The sequence below is a fragment of the Orbicella faveolata genome, unplaced genomic scaffold (assembly GCF_042242905.1).
Source record: "Orbicella faveolata isolate gen_17 unplaced genomic scaffold, um_ofav_v1 contig_12, whole genome shotgun sequence".
NCBI classification, from domain to species: Eukaryota; Metazoa; Cnidaria; class Anthozoa; order Scleractinia; family Merulinidae; genus Orbicella; species Orbicella faveolata.
The window spans coordinates 30,294,848-30,311,866 of NW_028301539.1; the positions used below are offsets into that span (position 1 = coordinate 30,294,848).

General features: G+C 40.1%; 1 protein-coding gene across 1 annotated transcript; it reads right to left on the minus strand.

Moving 5' to 3' along the window:
* Positions 1-173: 173 nt before the first annotated feature.
* Positions 174-15,789, minus strand: LOC110060450 (uncharacterized). The gene is made up of 21 exons (XM_089283282.1): positions 15,627-15,789; positions 15,485-15,557; positions 15,263-15,398; positions 15,137-15,155; positions 14,820-15,016; positions 13,355-13,643; positions 12,573-12,698; positions 11,600-11,719; positions 10,824-10,921; positions 10,471-10,512; positions 9,957-10,022; positions 9,272-9,478; positions 7,379-7,415; positions 6,950-6,967; positions 6,281-6,339; positions 5,941-6,040; positions 5,643-5,687; positions 4,773-4,802; positions 3,188-4,123; positions 2,373-2,527; positions 174-1,693 (listed from the first exon to the last, which is right to left on the minus strand). Exons 1-21 carry the CDS (start codon positions 15,678-15,680, stop codon positions 1,276-1,278), a joined length of 3,225 nt encoding a protein of 1,074 aa, XP_089139408.1. The 5' UTR covers positions 15,681-15,789; the 3' UTR covers positions 174-1,275.
* Positions 15,790-17,019: the final 1,230 nt, after the last annotated feature.

Here is a 17,019-nt window from a genome sequence, read left to right on the forward strand (position 1 = left end):
AAGCAGAAGGGAACACGGGAATCCCTTATTTGGCGTGCAGTTTCCCGTCATGCAACTCACATCTGTGCATTGAACAGTTTCTTGACGATGGCACCCCTTGTTTCCAGGGTCCTCCATCTTCCTCAAGGTAGAGAGAGAACCCTGGGAACGAGATTGAATGAAGGCCACAAGCATTTGAGAATAGTGAGTCTGGTAAGCAATTTTATTTGAGGCTCACAATTTGACTAACTACCCCAGCCCTCTATCTAAACCCTATTTACACTAGTACAAACATCGTTTCGTTTCATTAAATTCTACAGAAATCTAGGTTCGATTACCAGCCGCTGTTTCGGGAAATGAGCCCGCGCTCGTCTCACTCTTCACGGGGACGAACGCGGCCGGACCCGAGAATGCGGCGGAAATCGAGCTTGGGACACTAGTACCGAGATCCTCTCCGAGCGGAATTTACTGTTGGACAACGTAATGAAGTGAACGCAAAGTTGAAAGAGATCCTTCTGAGGAATTAGTCGACGTTTCAAAATAGTTCCTTAAAAGGCGGCTTCATATCGATCTCTTGTTCCTGACCAGTCTACAATCAGTTACCAAATGCTAACTACCATTTACAAAACATCAAGTAGAAGGAATACCACGCCAATTGAGGGAACGCGTTACCATACAGTAACGCGGAGAGTCGTTGATAATTACAGTGTTGATCTATACGAGTGACCGAGCAAGGAATAAGAACAAGGGTGTGGAACAAAAACAGAACCATTCGATTTTTTCCCCAAGAGGGTCGAAAACCTCCCAGCCCCTCCCCAACCCGGCATATAAATTAAATGAATGTAGGCCCAAGAAGAAAGTTATATCGTGACGTGCGCTTGTTTGTGAGAGATTGGAAGTACTCAGAGTGAATGAACCCTTCCTTCAAAAGGTGTGTTAGGTTTTCCCAAACTTATTTAAGCGTTTGTGTTAGGTTGTGTGAACGGAAAAGCAGTCGATTAGATTTGTTTCATGTAAACGTCTACACGACAATTGTTACGAATCGTCATAAGTTATAGCGTCTGAAGATTTTAAAAATACAGACACCGCTTTCCCTTCGTTTAAAACAGCACTCTTCTTTGTCCGTCTTATTCAGCCCATTATCTTGTTGCATAGCTACTCACTTGAACAGTAAAATATTCACAGGCTTCTTTGAATCTCAGGAACTAAATCAGTACTGGACGTGCAAAAGATTATAAAACGAGAACGCTTTAAAAAAATAGAAAAAACTAAAGTACGTTAAACGATCGAAGAGAATTATGACTGTGTGGTGTCGGTATTTAAATTCGCCTCCAACACTTGTTTTAAAAGATTATCCACTTTGGTGTCATCGAGTATTTCTGATTTGTCGCCCAGTTCTATTTCCGGTACCAGTACTCTCAAGAGTTTGCATACATTGTCACGAAGATGTCTCAACTGCTGAGCAGATTGCGCCAGTTTGATCCACTGTTCCTCTTTACTCAGTTTCCCTAGTTTGATTATCAGGTCGTTATCGACGCCTTCTAGAGCAAGTTCATTGTCGTTTGTGACTGGTTCGAATGTTTCTTCCTCTTGGGGAGGGGGTGGTGGGGAATCGATGACTATAACTTCAGTCTCCATGCGCGGTTTTTGGACGACTGGCTGCTCTATGACGTCATCCTCGTCGTGCGCTCGCTTGATCCCGTTCACCATTGGCCTGAAAACAATCCACAAAACAGTCGATCTAGAGACTTCAGCTGCTACAAATCGACACAAGTTTTCAGTGAAGAGCATGGGACGAAGAAAAAATTCTGAGTTTTTGACAGGTGTCAAACCTACATATGACCTTCCGTACCACGGTCAGATGCTTCAGGACCCTTGTGCCAAGCTGGGCCATGTACGTCGTTCATTAGTGACATAGGATCATTTTCACTGCTGTGATGAGTATTGTCGAAATCATTAAGTATGGCCAGACAAAATGCACGGTTCTACTCACGTTCTCATTCCGTTGGGGAATGAGACACTATTTTTTGTCCCAAGTTTATCCCATGCTCGTGGCGATTTAATAGTTGTATCATTGTCCATCATAAGTCCAATTATTCTTGAATTTCGATTGGTTCTTACTTATGACCAAAGGTAGGCAAACGCGCATCAAAAGTGGGCGTTTTCAAACAAAAAGGGTATTAGCGTAGACGGAGCCCTAAGCGTTGCATGAAGAAGAAGACTGTCGTCTGTTGTGCAGATTCAACACACACACACACACAAAAACCAAATGATCGAGGACCCTCGGCAATACTTTTATGTTGCCCAGTTCATTACGCCATACAACGTGGTTCTAACCTTGGCGTCTGCGGATGTGCTGGTACAAATTAAAAAGTATTGAAAAGATGAATTACCTGTCTTCCTTCTCAGTTTTCACTTTAACTATCAGGCCCGTTGATGCTGCTACCGCCGGGGCCCCAGAATGAACTTGCGATATCTGGATATTTGGGCCTGTCGAAGGTAAGGGGCTCACTGGTACAGCATGTTTTGGTTCCTGTTTAATTTGAACCTGGAAAATGGTAAAACAACAACAAAAAAATGAGACATTTCAGTTTAGGTGTTTTCTAATCTGAAAAGTGCTATGACTTTCATGGACTCGTTGCAAAGTGACTGTAGCTAGGCAAAAGGCTATAAATTAAATGGCCATTTGGAAATTGAAGAGAGCATTGCAAGAAAGTAAAGATATTGGACATAAGTTAACCAAAGTTAAAGAAGCACCATCATACATTTAGTTAATTTCTGTGACCTAAAAAAGGATCTCTAACACTGGGAAAGACGTACAATGCAAAAAAAAAAAAAAAAGACAAAAAAATTTAAGATGCACATGAAGCTCCATCAACACAGCACTCAAAGGTACATTTTACAAAACCTCTATTTCCAAAACAGCCTGTGTTGAAAGCTGGGATGACCTAGTATGGCAACTTCATTTGAGTACACCTTGCAACAGACAAGGAGACCACCCCTAATGGGACAGAAGGCAACTTCTCATTGCAGGGAAGGTGTAGGTAGCCTGTATAGCGGGCGTAAAATGGGAAGGATGGAGGATGGAAGGAGGGGGACTGGGAGGAACAATTAATTCCTCTTCTTTTCACCTCCCCTTCCCTATTTTGTTTATGCCTACAACACAGGCTAAGGTTTAGTGAAAACAGATTGAAAATCATTGAAATACCTGCAACACTGGATTGACAGCAGCGTGGTTTACAGGTTGTACCCCGGCTGGAATTGCAGGGTTCACCGGTGATGTCTGAACAAGCTGGGTGCTAGGACCAGCTGCAGCAGTGGTCACTGCCATGGATGAAGTCTGCGGTGTGGGGACAATATACCGGTATCTGTCGCGGACAGTGACTTGATTCCTGATCTCTGTGGGTGACTGCTTGGTGGGCTCCTTAGCCTCTGGAATAACTGCAGACACAGGAGAAACTACAGATCCCTGAGTTGCTTGCCTGTTGACTTCTTGTAATGACTCTAAAGGTTTGTAGCTGGACGAAATTGCCGATGATCTTACTGGTGCATTGATTTGCTGCGGAAGCTGATTTTGGGACACCGGTGTTGTTTGCAGTGTCACTGCATTGGTGTTCTTAATTTGCATCTGTTGTTGTCGTTGTTGTTGTTGTTGTGATGGCTGAAGTGGTAGTGCTCTAACTTGGTATGTTGGTGCATTGCTTGGCTTGGAGGTCAAATCCTGTGTAATTGGTGTTTGTAGGTGAATTTTATGCCCGGACGATAACACAAGGTTTTGAACTGTGACCTTCTGCTGTGAAGGGGCATTCCCATCAGTTCTTATAGGCTGTGCTTGGTTGACCTGTAAACTCTGACCTTGTTGCAATGACTGTACCGATACAACTCTTGGTGACACATCTGCCACCACCCTGTTGCCCTGCTGTTGGAGTTGTCCCTGAGGACTCGGCACAATCTGCACCAGTGGTTTTGGAGCAGTTTGTGACTGGCTTGCTGAAGGAAGAGATGAAAATACTTTCACAACCTTCACAGATTGTTGTTGTTGTTGTTGCAGTTGGTTTCTGTTTGGTGTTAAAAGCACTGGTGACTTTGGATTGTATGTGTTATGGGCCACTACTTGTGGAGTTCGCCCTCGGACTGGAGTTGGCTGCAATGGAAATATGCCAAACAACTTCAACACACAGAATAATCAAGTCGTCTGAATCCATATCATCCCTGTTCACAACTTTTGTGCTTTGGTGGCATAAAAACCACACCCCAAATGAGGCAAACCCATCACTAGTCCACAGAGGATGGACTTCAATATAAAGTTGATGGTCTTCTAGATTTCTTGTCCAAAAATTGAGAAAACCTCAAAGACTTGCATGTACTAGTACCAGAGACCATGTTTTGATTTCAAGCCAAAGACATCCCAGACAAGAGAGATGTTTCAAGGTCCATTTCTGTTTTGCTAAACCCCTAGAGAATTCCCTCAGCCCACCATAAATTTATAAAATCCCGGCCAAACGATCGCAACATGTCAACGCCACATATCGCAACATTGTTGGGCGCAACATGTTGTGTGCGTTTGGCCACCTTGTTGCGATGTGTTGCGACATGTTGGCTGTTGCTGGCTCAAATTTGAAGGTCAAATTGGAGCCAGCAAAACCCAACATGTCACAACACATCGCAACATGGTGGCCAAACGCACACAACATGTTGCGCCCAACAATGTTGCGATATGTGGCGTTGACATGTTGCAATCGTTTGGCCAGGGCTTAAAATTTCAAAGCAACAGAACAAAGGTGCAAACATACCTTGAACCCACTCGAAGATGGTGTCATCAACTGTTTGGAATAATAAATGACAGAATTAAGTTTTGCAAGAGAGTTAATCCTCTATAAACATGTAGGCCTTATTCCTGAGGTGATCCCTCCCAAGTTCATTTCAAACATGATACCCACTTCTTCCATAGATAACGTCAGCACATGCATTGCACAGATGTTTTCTTGGGGGATGAAAATGCATGTAAATCTGCTTGAGCTGTCCACATGAGTAAAATTTGCATCACAAGATTGGCTATTTCTAGACTCTCCTGGGATTTCTGTTGCCAGTATTGATTACCTTGAGAATAAGGCCTATATGGTGGATTCACTCTCTCACCTTTCCTCCTATCTTGGTTTTGCTATCAAACACTGACACTAGGATATTTTTAGCTGCAGGGCTCGAAACAAACTTGAATTCCAGCTTGCCCTGAGAACAAGTACAAGTATCTCTCAAATAATGCTTGCCCTGGGCAAGTCTTAGTTTGCTCTTTTACTGATTTACATGTAGTTGGCAGACGACTTGCCTGATCCCTTGCCTGTCAGGCAAGTGAGAATGAAAAGGTACAATCATGCACTTGCCCAGAAGGAGAATCTTTTTGTCCTGGACGACAGGCCGACACTATCTTTGAGCTCTGTTACCGCTAGTAAGTGTTATTATTTTTGGGCATGAAATCTCACAATTAGTTTTTGTCAGATGCAATTTAATTGTTGACATGCATTAATAATCGATGAATTTTCACCCTAACAGAATCAGAAATACTTTTTTGCTCAGCTATGACTCATTTCATTTCTGCGGTGGAAGGTGGGGGGCAGGGGGGGGGGGGGGGGGGGGAAGGGTGGTAATAAAGAACCTCTGTTTACCTTTATCCGCAATGTCTGTGGTGATTTCTGCTCCCCTTTTACCTGCTAAAAAAGGAAATGGCATTCAGCTGCAGTTAACAGTACAACCTCAGGTTAGCCTTTTGACAGGGATAAGTATAAACTAGAGAAGGCCACCCAGTTTCTCATTGGCTTTCTCATTGGCTTGCTTGCTTGTTTGATCCAATAATTCCAGTCTAGGAACAAATAATTTGCAGTCTTTCTGAAGCCAAAATAAGACCTTAAACCCTGAAGGGTGATGTGTTGGAGATCAAACAAAGGCTACATTCTAAAGTCTAACCTGTCTAATGGCCTGCTGCTGTCTGGCGCTGTTCTTTTCAATCGATTGCATAATTGATGATTCACTTCCAGATTCAATTTCAGAGAGTTGCCTTTTAAGTCTACAAGGAGAAAGGCAAATAACTATGACATGACAGCAAGAAAAACACAAATCTTTGAATATTTATATCGGTTAACCCTAATAGTAATAATATTCATCTCCAATCTTAAAGTGTTGGAGCACAGTGGTACAACAAGACTGTGTTTTAATACAATCATATTTTAGGGGGATCAAATAATGCAAATGAGTGACAGAACTTTTTAAATTTTTTTTTACAGAGTCCAAAGAGATGCTCACAAACCTCTGCAATTCTGCTTCTTTTTTCTCCAGCTCTTTTCGCTGTTGCTCTGACCTTCTTTCCTGAAAAAAGAAAACCTATTAAAGCAAAGCTCTGCTATATGCTAATTTTCTTAACAACTGACTTAAGATCAGCTGTTGGTCCATTCCTATCCACTATAAAAGGAAAGTCTATGAAGTGATCATCAAGAGAGAATTGCTTTAGGTTAATCAATTTTGTATTAATCTTTTTATAACAATTTTCAAACTGTAACTGGCAATTAATGAAACATGCTCTAACATCTTTCATGTACCAGGGGCACTTCATGGATCATTTCAGTAAATTATCTGTTCCAAAGGCCTTTAATCCCTTTCAATTTTCTTTCTGATAAGAGAAATTTAATGCCTGTTGTTTCTGGATTGATAAAAATGTTATTCTGGGTACCCAAATGCAATAAGACCAAACGTTTTCTGGAAATATTTGACAAAAAGCCCTAATACATTCAAGAAGACACAAGTTCCCCTAGAAAGCATGGCCTAAAATTAACTTACAGAGCTTTAAAAGCACTCCAGATAACCTGAAACAGCCTTTTAAAGCATTTAAGAGAAAACTATTGATGGGTTCCACTTAATAAGGAATTTAAACCAGGTCCACAGCACAATTAAGATTTTGAGTAAAAAAAACATCACACACCTCTTCAAGCTTTCTTTCCTAATGAATTGAAAATAATGCAGTCACGATTAGAAACATTGCTGAAGTAAATGTCACTCTCCTAAAGGCAAGTGGTACAATCCTACCAGAAGTGTTACAAAATGTATAGACTATTGCTTGTTTCTCTCCCTCCACTCTTTTCTCATAATTTACTCCTTCAGAATAATTTGCCAATTGCCCTGCAGTTAATGTGAGAATTCAAATGGGGAAGAGAGAGCAGGGTTCAAGTTAACACTTTTCAGAAAACAAATATCAAGCAAAAATATCACAGACTTTAAAGGACAGTACTTTTACAATACAAGGACCTCTTTTTTACACAAATTGTGCTCCTCCCCCCCACCCGCCCCTTTTTGAGGGTGACTTGAATATGATGAGGCTATTTTAAAAGACAACACATAATTTTATGCTTACCCTTTCTTTACGCTTCCTATCTTCCATCTCTTTTTCCCTGTAGAAAAAAAACAAAATATTATTAATCCATTGACTCCCATGCCGCCCGTAACTGCCTCTGACAAGCCTTCGCCTTTGTTCCACTTCTGACATCATCAGCTTTGACCAAAATTGGCATCATCTATACTCAACTTTCGCAGGAGGAAAAGATCTTTCCAGTGATGCCCAGATCAGTGTGATCGGCTCAATGGAGCCTGAAATATACACGAAAATGCTCAGAAATTTGAGTGAAAACCTCAGAGCAAAATTTCCTGCGACTACACATGGCTACTCCAGGGTAAAAATTGCCTGTCTCCATGATGCTTTCTCAGACTTTTTTGAACTTGAAGCAAGCCCAGTAGAAGGTCAATTACTGCAGCAAAAAGATAAGAAAAGGAGAAAAAGGAAAGGCAAAAAATTAAAATTAAAAAAGAAGAAAAGCCTAAAGACGTAGGGCACTTTCCTGTCCAAAATTTTGATTTCTGTGCATGCCCGAGCAAACATGTCGTAAAACGCCATGCTAGTGGAAAGACAAGCATGCTGTCATGTTGCAAATGACTTTTTAAGTAGACTGGAGCTAATTTGGCCCATATCCAGCCTGAAAATCTCCAAAATGTCCAAAAAATGTGTTTTTGCAAACAGTTCTGGGAGTCAATGGGTTAATAATTACTATTATTTTTTCTCAAGCATCTGAGCGGGCCAGAATCCTAAATCCTCAAATTTGATTGGCTAATCATACGCACATGACTGGTCCAGCTTTTTATGATACAGCCCACAGGCTGGCTTTTTTCCCCAAATTTCGCTCCTAAAAGTTAGCGGTAATTGTCAATCTTTTGCCTTTTTTACACATCCATCGACGATTAGTCAACGCAAGTTTATATCTGTTCACTTTAAAATGGTAAGGAAAGTCACTGTAAGTAAATTCAATTGAGTGTTTTGAAGTTGTGAGAGTTTGCTTGGTTGTTTGTAGCTTCACACTGTAATGGCGCGCAATCCTGTGTTTCTCTCGCAGTAAAATTTGAGTCAATTTCAGTCGAGTTTACCTCTCTGATCGTTGCTGTATTGAGGAGAATTTCTGTGGAATACACTTAACAAATTTCCTCGCTTTCTGCTATTGAATTTACGGTAGAAAAATCTGATTTCAAGTGATTTTAAAAGCAACAACTGACAGAAATTGTTTTTGTAGTAAAACTTCAAACTTTGCACGAAATTTCACGCAGCAAAAACAATTTTGCAGAACTTAACTGGTGAAATCAACGCAACTAACATAAAGTAGTTTGAAAAAAAATCTGTTCTTTACTACATCCTTCTTTGTCTACTATCTGAGCTACTTGCTCGTAGCCAAGATTCTTTACAAAGTGTTAGTAGACGGCACGCAAGCCGATTCAATGACAACGGCTGCGTAAACAAACCCATTTGTAATCTGTAAAACCAATTTACTGCAAGAAAGAAAACTAAACATGTTATTTGCTGGTTTAGGTCGGTCCGTATAGTGAAAAACTGTGACCTTGGGCAGCATTTTCAAGACCCCGGTCACAGTTTTTCACTATACGGACCTGCCAGCCGGCAAATAACATATATATATTGAAAGGGAATGGGTTAAGAAGCATGTATCCATGTATGTGATGCTTGATTTGTCACTTTGTCGGTATAGAAGAATGATAACTGGAACTGGTGGCCAAACGTTCCATTCGCCAATCATGGAGAACACCAGAAACAATCTGGAACAAAATGTCTTCAACAGACACAACAAAACATCTACAGACTGAGTGACATCAACAATATTGAATTCTTACATTTCTTGAACGAGCAAACAATTGAGCACGGGAAGAACAATTGTTTTCTCAGAAAGAAGATGGTGATAAGTTTACTCACAAGCGTTTCTTTTGAGTCTTGACATATGGCTGTTCAACTTCCTCTTCCTTCTCCTCAGGAATGCTACAGGATCTCATTCTAGAGTTTGGATTTTCCTTGCAGTACCATTTGTCTGGCAGCTTTTTGGGGTCTGTACCATCAGGTAACTTACGCCACTTCAGGCATTCTGGATTGTCACATTGCACCCAGATCTGGTCAGGGAGTTGTCTGCAATAAAATGTAACTCTTACAGTCCTGTGTGCACTTAAAAGGGTCACAGTCATGACTTAAGCAGTGCTTTGTATCAAAACCAAAAACGAAAAAAGAAAATTGCCATAAATGGCAATTTACTACCACAGTTCAAACAGAAATTATAATTTTCAGCAAGAAAAGAACAGTTAGTGTGCCCCTTGATTTCAATAGCAGCAGCACAAATCTGTCACTCCTTTCATGACACAAGTCTTATAAATTATACACATCTGGTACTAAATTTATTTCTTTTTAATCCTGAAACATTTCTGGTTAGCTCATTTAATTTTACTACCAGTACATGATGCAAAATTTCCTCAAAATGTAAACTTGCTCATTAGTATCACTACCATCACAGGCCATACTCATCATCAACAGTGAACATCACTAATTTAAATTCATCATCATGGTTATCATTCACGTCATTATCATGATCATGTAACAAGCAAGTACTCACTGAACTTCCACAGGTTCAGGGATTGGCTCCTTGCTGTTGAGACGCTGAGGCCCCTTCTTCTCATTCCTAAATTGAGATTTTTTGGAACATAAAATGATTAAAATCATTGAGAGACAGACACAAGAGAAGAGATAGAGTTAATTTATTTGGCACCTGTGGAACAGGACGAAACATACAAAAGGGTTGGGGATGCTCCTTTAAAAGTTTGAATTTGACTTCTAAAGGAAACTTATCTCAGGTGTACTGTTACTGAAGCTTTCATTTAACCTCTAAAAAGGTACTATCCAAAAAATTCATTGCTGATCAGTCTACGCAAGCAATGCAGATCACAACATTTTCAATTTATTTGTTTGCATGCAACCAAAAACTGACAATACATTGACTGGTAAAAATATTGCCTTTCTGACCTGAACTCTCTAACTGCTATGAGAATCTGGAATTTGAACCCCTAAGTAAGAAAATGAACGTTGTCATCACTATAACAAGAAATGAATGATATTAAATCAATGCTTACCAATAATCATTCAGCTTGGATCCTAGTGCAGCAAAACAAGCTCTGCAAAATACAATTCAAGAATAATGTTTAGGATGTTAAACGCCCAATAATTCTTTCTATGTTCCCTTTGGCTAAAAATGAGGGAATCAGTAAAGGATTAGTGACCTATGAAAAGAGAAGAGGGTGTCATTGACCATTTAAGAGATGCAGAGTACACTGTAGGTAAATGCAACCGGTACCTATCCCTTTATGTACTGGAGAAATAATTCAAGCACCTGAAAACATCCTGCAAGAGTTTTGAAGATACGCACAGCTACTAATACTTAACATCCTAAACTTCCTCAAAAAAACGGATCATTTTCCTACAGTACCTGTAAGCCTTGGTATAATCAAAGTCTTGTTTGTTATGGGTTGGCTGAAGAAAATCACATTCAATGACACCCACAACCCCAACTCCTAAGTTGTTGGCCTGCAAAGTAAAGATAACATGAATCAGAAAAATAGTTTTCAGCTGTTGTGGTGGCTAATGGTTAGTAAGTTGGACTATGGACTAAGTAAGAGGCCCCAGTTGTTCAAAGGCTGGACAACACTACCCTCCGGATAAATCACTATCCAGTGGATAAGTGCTAACAAAACAAACCAGCTATCTGCTAGATAGCGATTTATCCGAGGACCAGGTTGCCTTCAGTTGTAGTGGTGGATCCATCCAGAGCGATGACTAGTACCTAGAGTGTTTGCCTTTATTTCTGTCATAATATTTACAACCTTTTTCAATTTTGTTTTTTTGATATTCACTTCTCCAAAAGGGGGAAGAGGTGGGTGGGGTGGGGAGGGCTAGCCACTCAATCCATCCCCATAAATCCACCATAACTCTCTAGTTCTTGTTATTTTTACATGACATGGGTGGTGAAACACTCAATATCAAAGTTCCAGAAAAATATCCATAACTGACCCCAAAGAGTTACTGGAAAATCCAAAATGTGGATATTTTTGGAACAACTCATTTGAGAATCAAGTATCTTGTGAAACAGCACAACACAATTCAACCATGAACACAAAGCTGTCAATTAATGCATGGCACCAGGTACCAGACTTCTAATAAAATAAAATGCATTTTTCAAATGCATTATTTAATTATTTCACTTACTTTTAACTGGTAACCCACACGGACATAGGGTTTAATAAGTCTGTTCCTGTGGTACATCATAATTCCATAATGATTTCTATTCTGACTAAAACCAAAGAATATCTTCACTTGCTTGTTTACCTATCCAAATTTTTAACCATGTCAAGGAAAAGAGTTTCATTTTACTTATCTCCATGATAACAAACTGAATACTGTATAGAACCAGTTCAAGTCTCAAAATAATCGCATTAATATTATTAAGCTTACCATAACACTCTGGATAATCCCAAAAATCCTGTATTCTTTTGTTTAAAAACAATAACAGTAAGTTTAGAATTTTGTTAAAAGCACAAAGCTCTGCATTGGTCTAGTAAACTATGGCCAAGGATGTTCACACCCAAATCTCCTCACATTCAAATTTTTTTACACTTAGCATTGGCAAGATTACCAACTTGTGTCACAAAGAAAGATATCCACTACATTGCCTTACATGAAAACAACATAAAAATAAGAGAACTCTACATAAGGGGGATGAAGGGTAATTATAATAATTGAGGACCCCGACTAGTAATACATTTTACAGCAGAGTATGCTAGATGGTCCTTAATGCTGTGGGCTCCAGTCCCAGCAATTTACCTGACAGTTTTATTTGGTCTTAAGAAACACTTAGATGAATGACATTGTGTGACATTGTGTAGTTCCAGAAAATATCCATACCTTCCCCACGGAAGGGAATTTTTCTAGGTCCCCCCCCCCCCCTGGAAATTCCGATTGAGCTTCATACATTTCTTTAAATTTTTTGGTCTTACAGAACCCCCACCCCCAGGAAATTCCAATCCCTTCTGTGGGGGGAGTATGGATATTTTCTGGAACTGAACATTGTAAATTGTGGATTTACGTGAACAGTAAATATGCATAGTGAAACAATATAAGTGCAAATGTCCCTAAGTACATAACCTGGCTACAGAACACAGAAAATATCAATAAAGGATACAGCTGATGGGCGGTAAAAGTCCACTGCTGTCTTGCTCAAACTCTTTGTTATCACAGTGGTGCGCACTTTCTTACCCCTCAGTATTATCTGCATTCTAGGTCTTAAGTACAGAATGGCACAATATGCCTAAGAAAAAACAACAATGCATGCATGTTAAAGCAAACAACTTGTTAAAACAGTTGTAAGCTTCACCAACAATATTATTGCTAGTCGCATGTAGGCAAAACATCTTAAGCCCAACTGGCTCGTAGCTCTTGGCACTTAACTCCGAATTCTGTAGGATCAACCAGCTACAGATATTGCTACTCCCTCTGGATGTGATGTTAGTCTACTGCAGGTTTCTCCCTAGCATTCTGTCAGGTTGCCTCCACAATTTGCCAGTACTCATTTATGCTTCTAGTTAGAAGGAGGCAATGTGAAAGTACAGTGCCTTATTTAAGAACACAGTACAGTGATCCAGGCCAGGGGCCCGTTTCTTGAAGGTCCTGAAAAGTTTTCGCACCCAAAAGCTGTAGCAAAATCTCAAAAGTTCTGACTACAGAGCTGTTTTATGAATATATTCTTAATATGAGCAGATGTTCTCTTCATACCAGGAGTTTCAGGCGCGTACACCTCTCTGTCTTTAAATACCAATTAACTAAAAATGCCTTTGCGGGCCTGAAAAGTTTCCAGGGCTTTCGAGAAATGGGCCCCAGGGCTCAAACCCACACAGAACACAAAAAAAATTTGGCCACCGGGCTTCCCATGCCACATAATATGACGTAGTAAGTACAATTACTAACCCGTAACGAGTAATCCGACTCTGGAATGTGGTTTTGTCGCTCCTGCTTTCTTATCTTGCTGATCTCCAAGTCTGTATCCTCAGGAATTCTTACATCATCAGGTGCAGATGAAAAATCAAACTCTGGTTTTCCATCAGGAGTTGTTCGAACATTGAAAATGATAATACGAGTGCCACTTGGATTTTGAATCCCAGCGAACTCAGCTAAAAGTTCCTCTTTGTATTTAAACACAGAATGCGTCAGAATGTCCTGCAGTGCTTTGTCTTTGTCAGACTTCTCAAGAATTTTTGAGAAATGTTAAGGATCCTATTAGGTGTAAATTTACAAAAATAACTAACTGGAAAATAAAGATAACATCATTTCAGAACTAAGTAGTGATATTGAAGCACTCTTGCATTCATGCCAATCACAAGCACAAATCAAAATGTAGACAATAAGCAAATTGAGTATAAAATAGGTAAACACAAATTTAAGGCAGCATGGAAAAGGCACGGGAGTAACAGAAGCAGCCAGATGGTTACCATACTGATCCAAATGCTGATCAGGGTCACCATGTTAGGTCTTAAGCAAGACACTTAAGTCTCAAGGGTTGCTCCGACTCTCTCAATGAGCAATATCAATGGATATCAGTATGTCCACTTAACTCATGCTACAAAGACAGATGTAGGTTTTATGACTGATTAAATGCAAGACACAGATATGGCCTCAAGATTTTAGCAGTCAAACAAAGTGCTACTAGAAAAAAAAAAATCAATTCACTGTGTAATTCAGGTGTGGCTTTCTCTCTTGAAATAAAATCATTCAGAAGCAAGTGCACCAAATTAATTAGTATTAAAAATTTTAAATAAGAAATAATGGTAACTATCATGCACTATGTCTGTATGACCATAAGTTGTGTAGGACCAAATTAAGACCAATTAAAATGCAGGGAATTACATTGAATGCTTAATCACTTTTTATGAAGTACAAACATTCATCATCTTATCTACCGTCCGTAAAAACAAAATCACACTCTTGAAAAATAAATTTAGTATCCTTGAAAAGCGCAAGAGCATTATTTGTGAATTAATACGTGATGCTCTGAAAGAGCACAATCGATCACTTCAAAATTTTACACTGAGCTTTAATACCAGTTTTAACGATGTTTCATGCATTTATGTAGAACGCGAAACGTTTCAGGCCATTAAATCGCTGGTGTAAGGAGACAGGACACTTCATTTGGCAAATTAATACAGAGACTTACTGTTAAAAAAAGTATTGGCCAGTCATTAGAGTCAGCCATCCTCCGATCTCATCAACAATGGAGACCACGAAGGATCTTTAATTCAAGGCGCCAAATTCGAGTTTGGCGCGAACGTCATACGACCGCGGAAGTACCGCAAACGCACGGACGAATTCAACGGTCTTCAACAGGTCGCGTTTATTTACGTGTGAGAATTACTTTAGTAATTAGTAAAGGATATTTCCATCAGAGTCCCAAGTGACCATAGGCACAAGAATTGTTTCCGCTTTGATGGCTTCCAAATAAGTTTGCGAGAGGAATCCAACGCTCCTCGTGTTGCCGGTTTTGGTAAGGACGATGGCGTCCTTGCCAAGTCTCATGGATCCCGACTTGAATCCATTCCCATAGTGTCCAACAGGCATAAATCCCTTGTCCTCTACCTAATGATGGTAATATTGTGAAATGAGATAACAAGAAACGTTCGAAAACTTTACAATGTCAATTGTAAATAAGTTTACTGTACGAATGAGTAACGCAACGTGAAAATCGCTCACTCTCACCTTATCACAAAATCCGAAGCTGCAATAGTGAAAAAAAGGACATGTAAGTATTCACGAACCTCAGAGTAAACGAAGAAGGTATTTAACTAAATTAAGTTGAGCATCTACAATGTGTAAGCCCCGTACCTCAACATTTTATGCAGCTTCTCCGGACCCATGCCGGCACCGTTATCCGTGAAGACAAGGCAATAGTTGTGTTTACTGTATTTTTTGACATCTATCCATAGCTGGCTGGCATTCACGTCCGGATCGTATGCATTATCTGCAGAACAAGCATAAACAAATCACAAAGAGGCCAAACACCGGCGGAAGAAACGAGCCCTGGGCTTGCGGCGACGCGAAACTTACCAATGAGTTCGGCGATAGCGCTGAAGGGCCAAGTATGACTCGTCGAATTCGTGTGCAAATACTTTGGACTGAGCTGGGGAAAAAGTAAATTCTTAGCAAACTAGAGCAGTTCTTTATTACAAAATATTGACGGTGCACTTACAGTGCTAAGGCGAACTCCGAGATCCGTGGAATCGAGAAGCTGTCTTGCCGCCATTTTGTTTTGTTTTCTTTTTCCCCTACACTCCCCCTTACAAACTGGTTTACTCGATCCGGCCGCCCAAGGGCCCGCAAGACAGACTGCGGTGTTCGTTTTCTCCTGGAAATTTGAAAGGCGTGGATCAGGAAAGATTGGCATATAAGGAAAAACGTCAAATACAGCCAATCAACTGATAAGATTTCAATGATGGACAGCCAAAGCTAATAATATCAGCCAATCACAAGACGACCCTTACTGACGCCTTTATCAGTGCGCAACGAAGCGCGCGCAATTCCGCAAAAATGCGGTTTCGGCGAAATAAGTTTTGGACTCAAGCCAGGACAGAATTAAATCAATTCAATTACTCTAAAAATTTTCCTCAAGTTCATGATCAGATTTTTTAATCACAACGCTGAAAAATACCCTTTTAATCTTGTCAACAACAATGACAAAAAAACCTGCAAAAGCAATTTTTTTACAGTGCACTATTCCACCTAGTTTCGAGAAAGTCCAATCGAATATCTCTTCGTAAAAAAATCGCCCTAGGCAAAGTGGGTTTTCACTGGGTCACGGTAAAACGAACTGAAGAAAAGTTTAGTCAAGCAGCTAGATTACGAGACAAGCGACAGCATGAGAGCTAGAACAAATCCCTTATTTTACAGCTTACATTGTAGGTCTCGTTTTCCGAATAAAAACGCGAAAATTATAAACCTCCTTTCTCAAGATCTTCCATTATGCTGAAATGCAAAGCAAGATTTACCTGCCGCTCAGGTTTTAAATTACCGCACTTGCATAATCGATCGAAACCTAAATAAACACGTCTACATCTCGACAAATTCGACGAATCGTGTTCAAGTGAACTTTGCATTTACATGTGATGGGCACGTGATAGACATATGCACGGCGCCAGTTTCTGAAACTGGGATGATGAAATGTTTACATCTGCGTGAGTTTCATGGCCATATATGGAAACAGGTCATGCAAAACATTTCATTGCGCTTGCGTACGACGTGGCAGGCGCCCAGTTATCTCATATGGCGTCTTTTGTCTTTTCGCTTTTTAATTTGGCATTGCATGGCGTGAGAAATCGACCTCACACGTCATATTTCCTGTAAATCGTCTGATTTGATTGGCTGGCAGTCGAGAAGCAATCAATCACATGCCATCGCCAGTTCGTATTTCAATTCTCATCCGAGATATGACATGCTCTAATGATTTGAAGTAAAAATATTTCGAAAGATTTGATAAGATTCCAAATTAAAAAAAAAAAAACAGATAATCGTACAGTGATGGCAGATTCGTCGTAACACGCAGCGCGAGCTTGATAAACACTGTGTTGAGATATGATTTCTGTCGC

Bases quoted from the DNA above. Each gene is read 5' to 3' on its own strand.
- LOC110060450 (XM_089283282.1), bottom strand. From the start codon at position 15,680: ATGGCGGCAAGACAGCTTCTCGATTCCACGGATCTCGGAGTTCGCCTT. The intron at 7,416-9,271 runs GTGAGTAAACTT...TTTTTTCTACAG, and splicing joins AAGACTCAAAAGAAACGCTT to GGAAAAAGAGATGGAAGATA. The intron at 4,803-5,642 runs GTAAACAGAGGT...TATTCCAAACAG, and splicing joins CACAGACATTGCGGATAAAG to TTGATGACACCATCTTCGAG.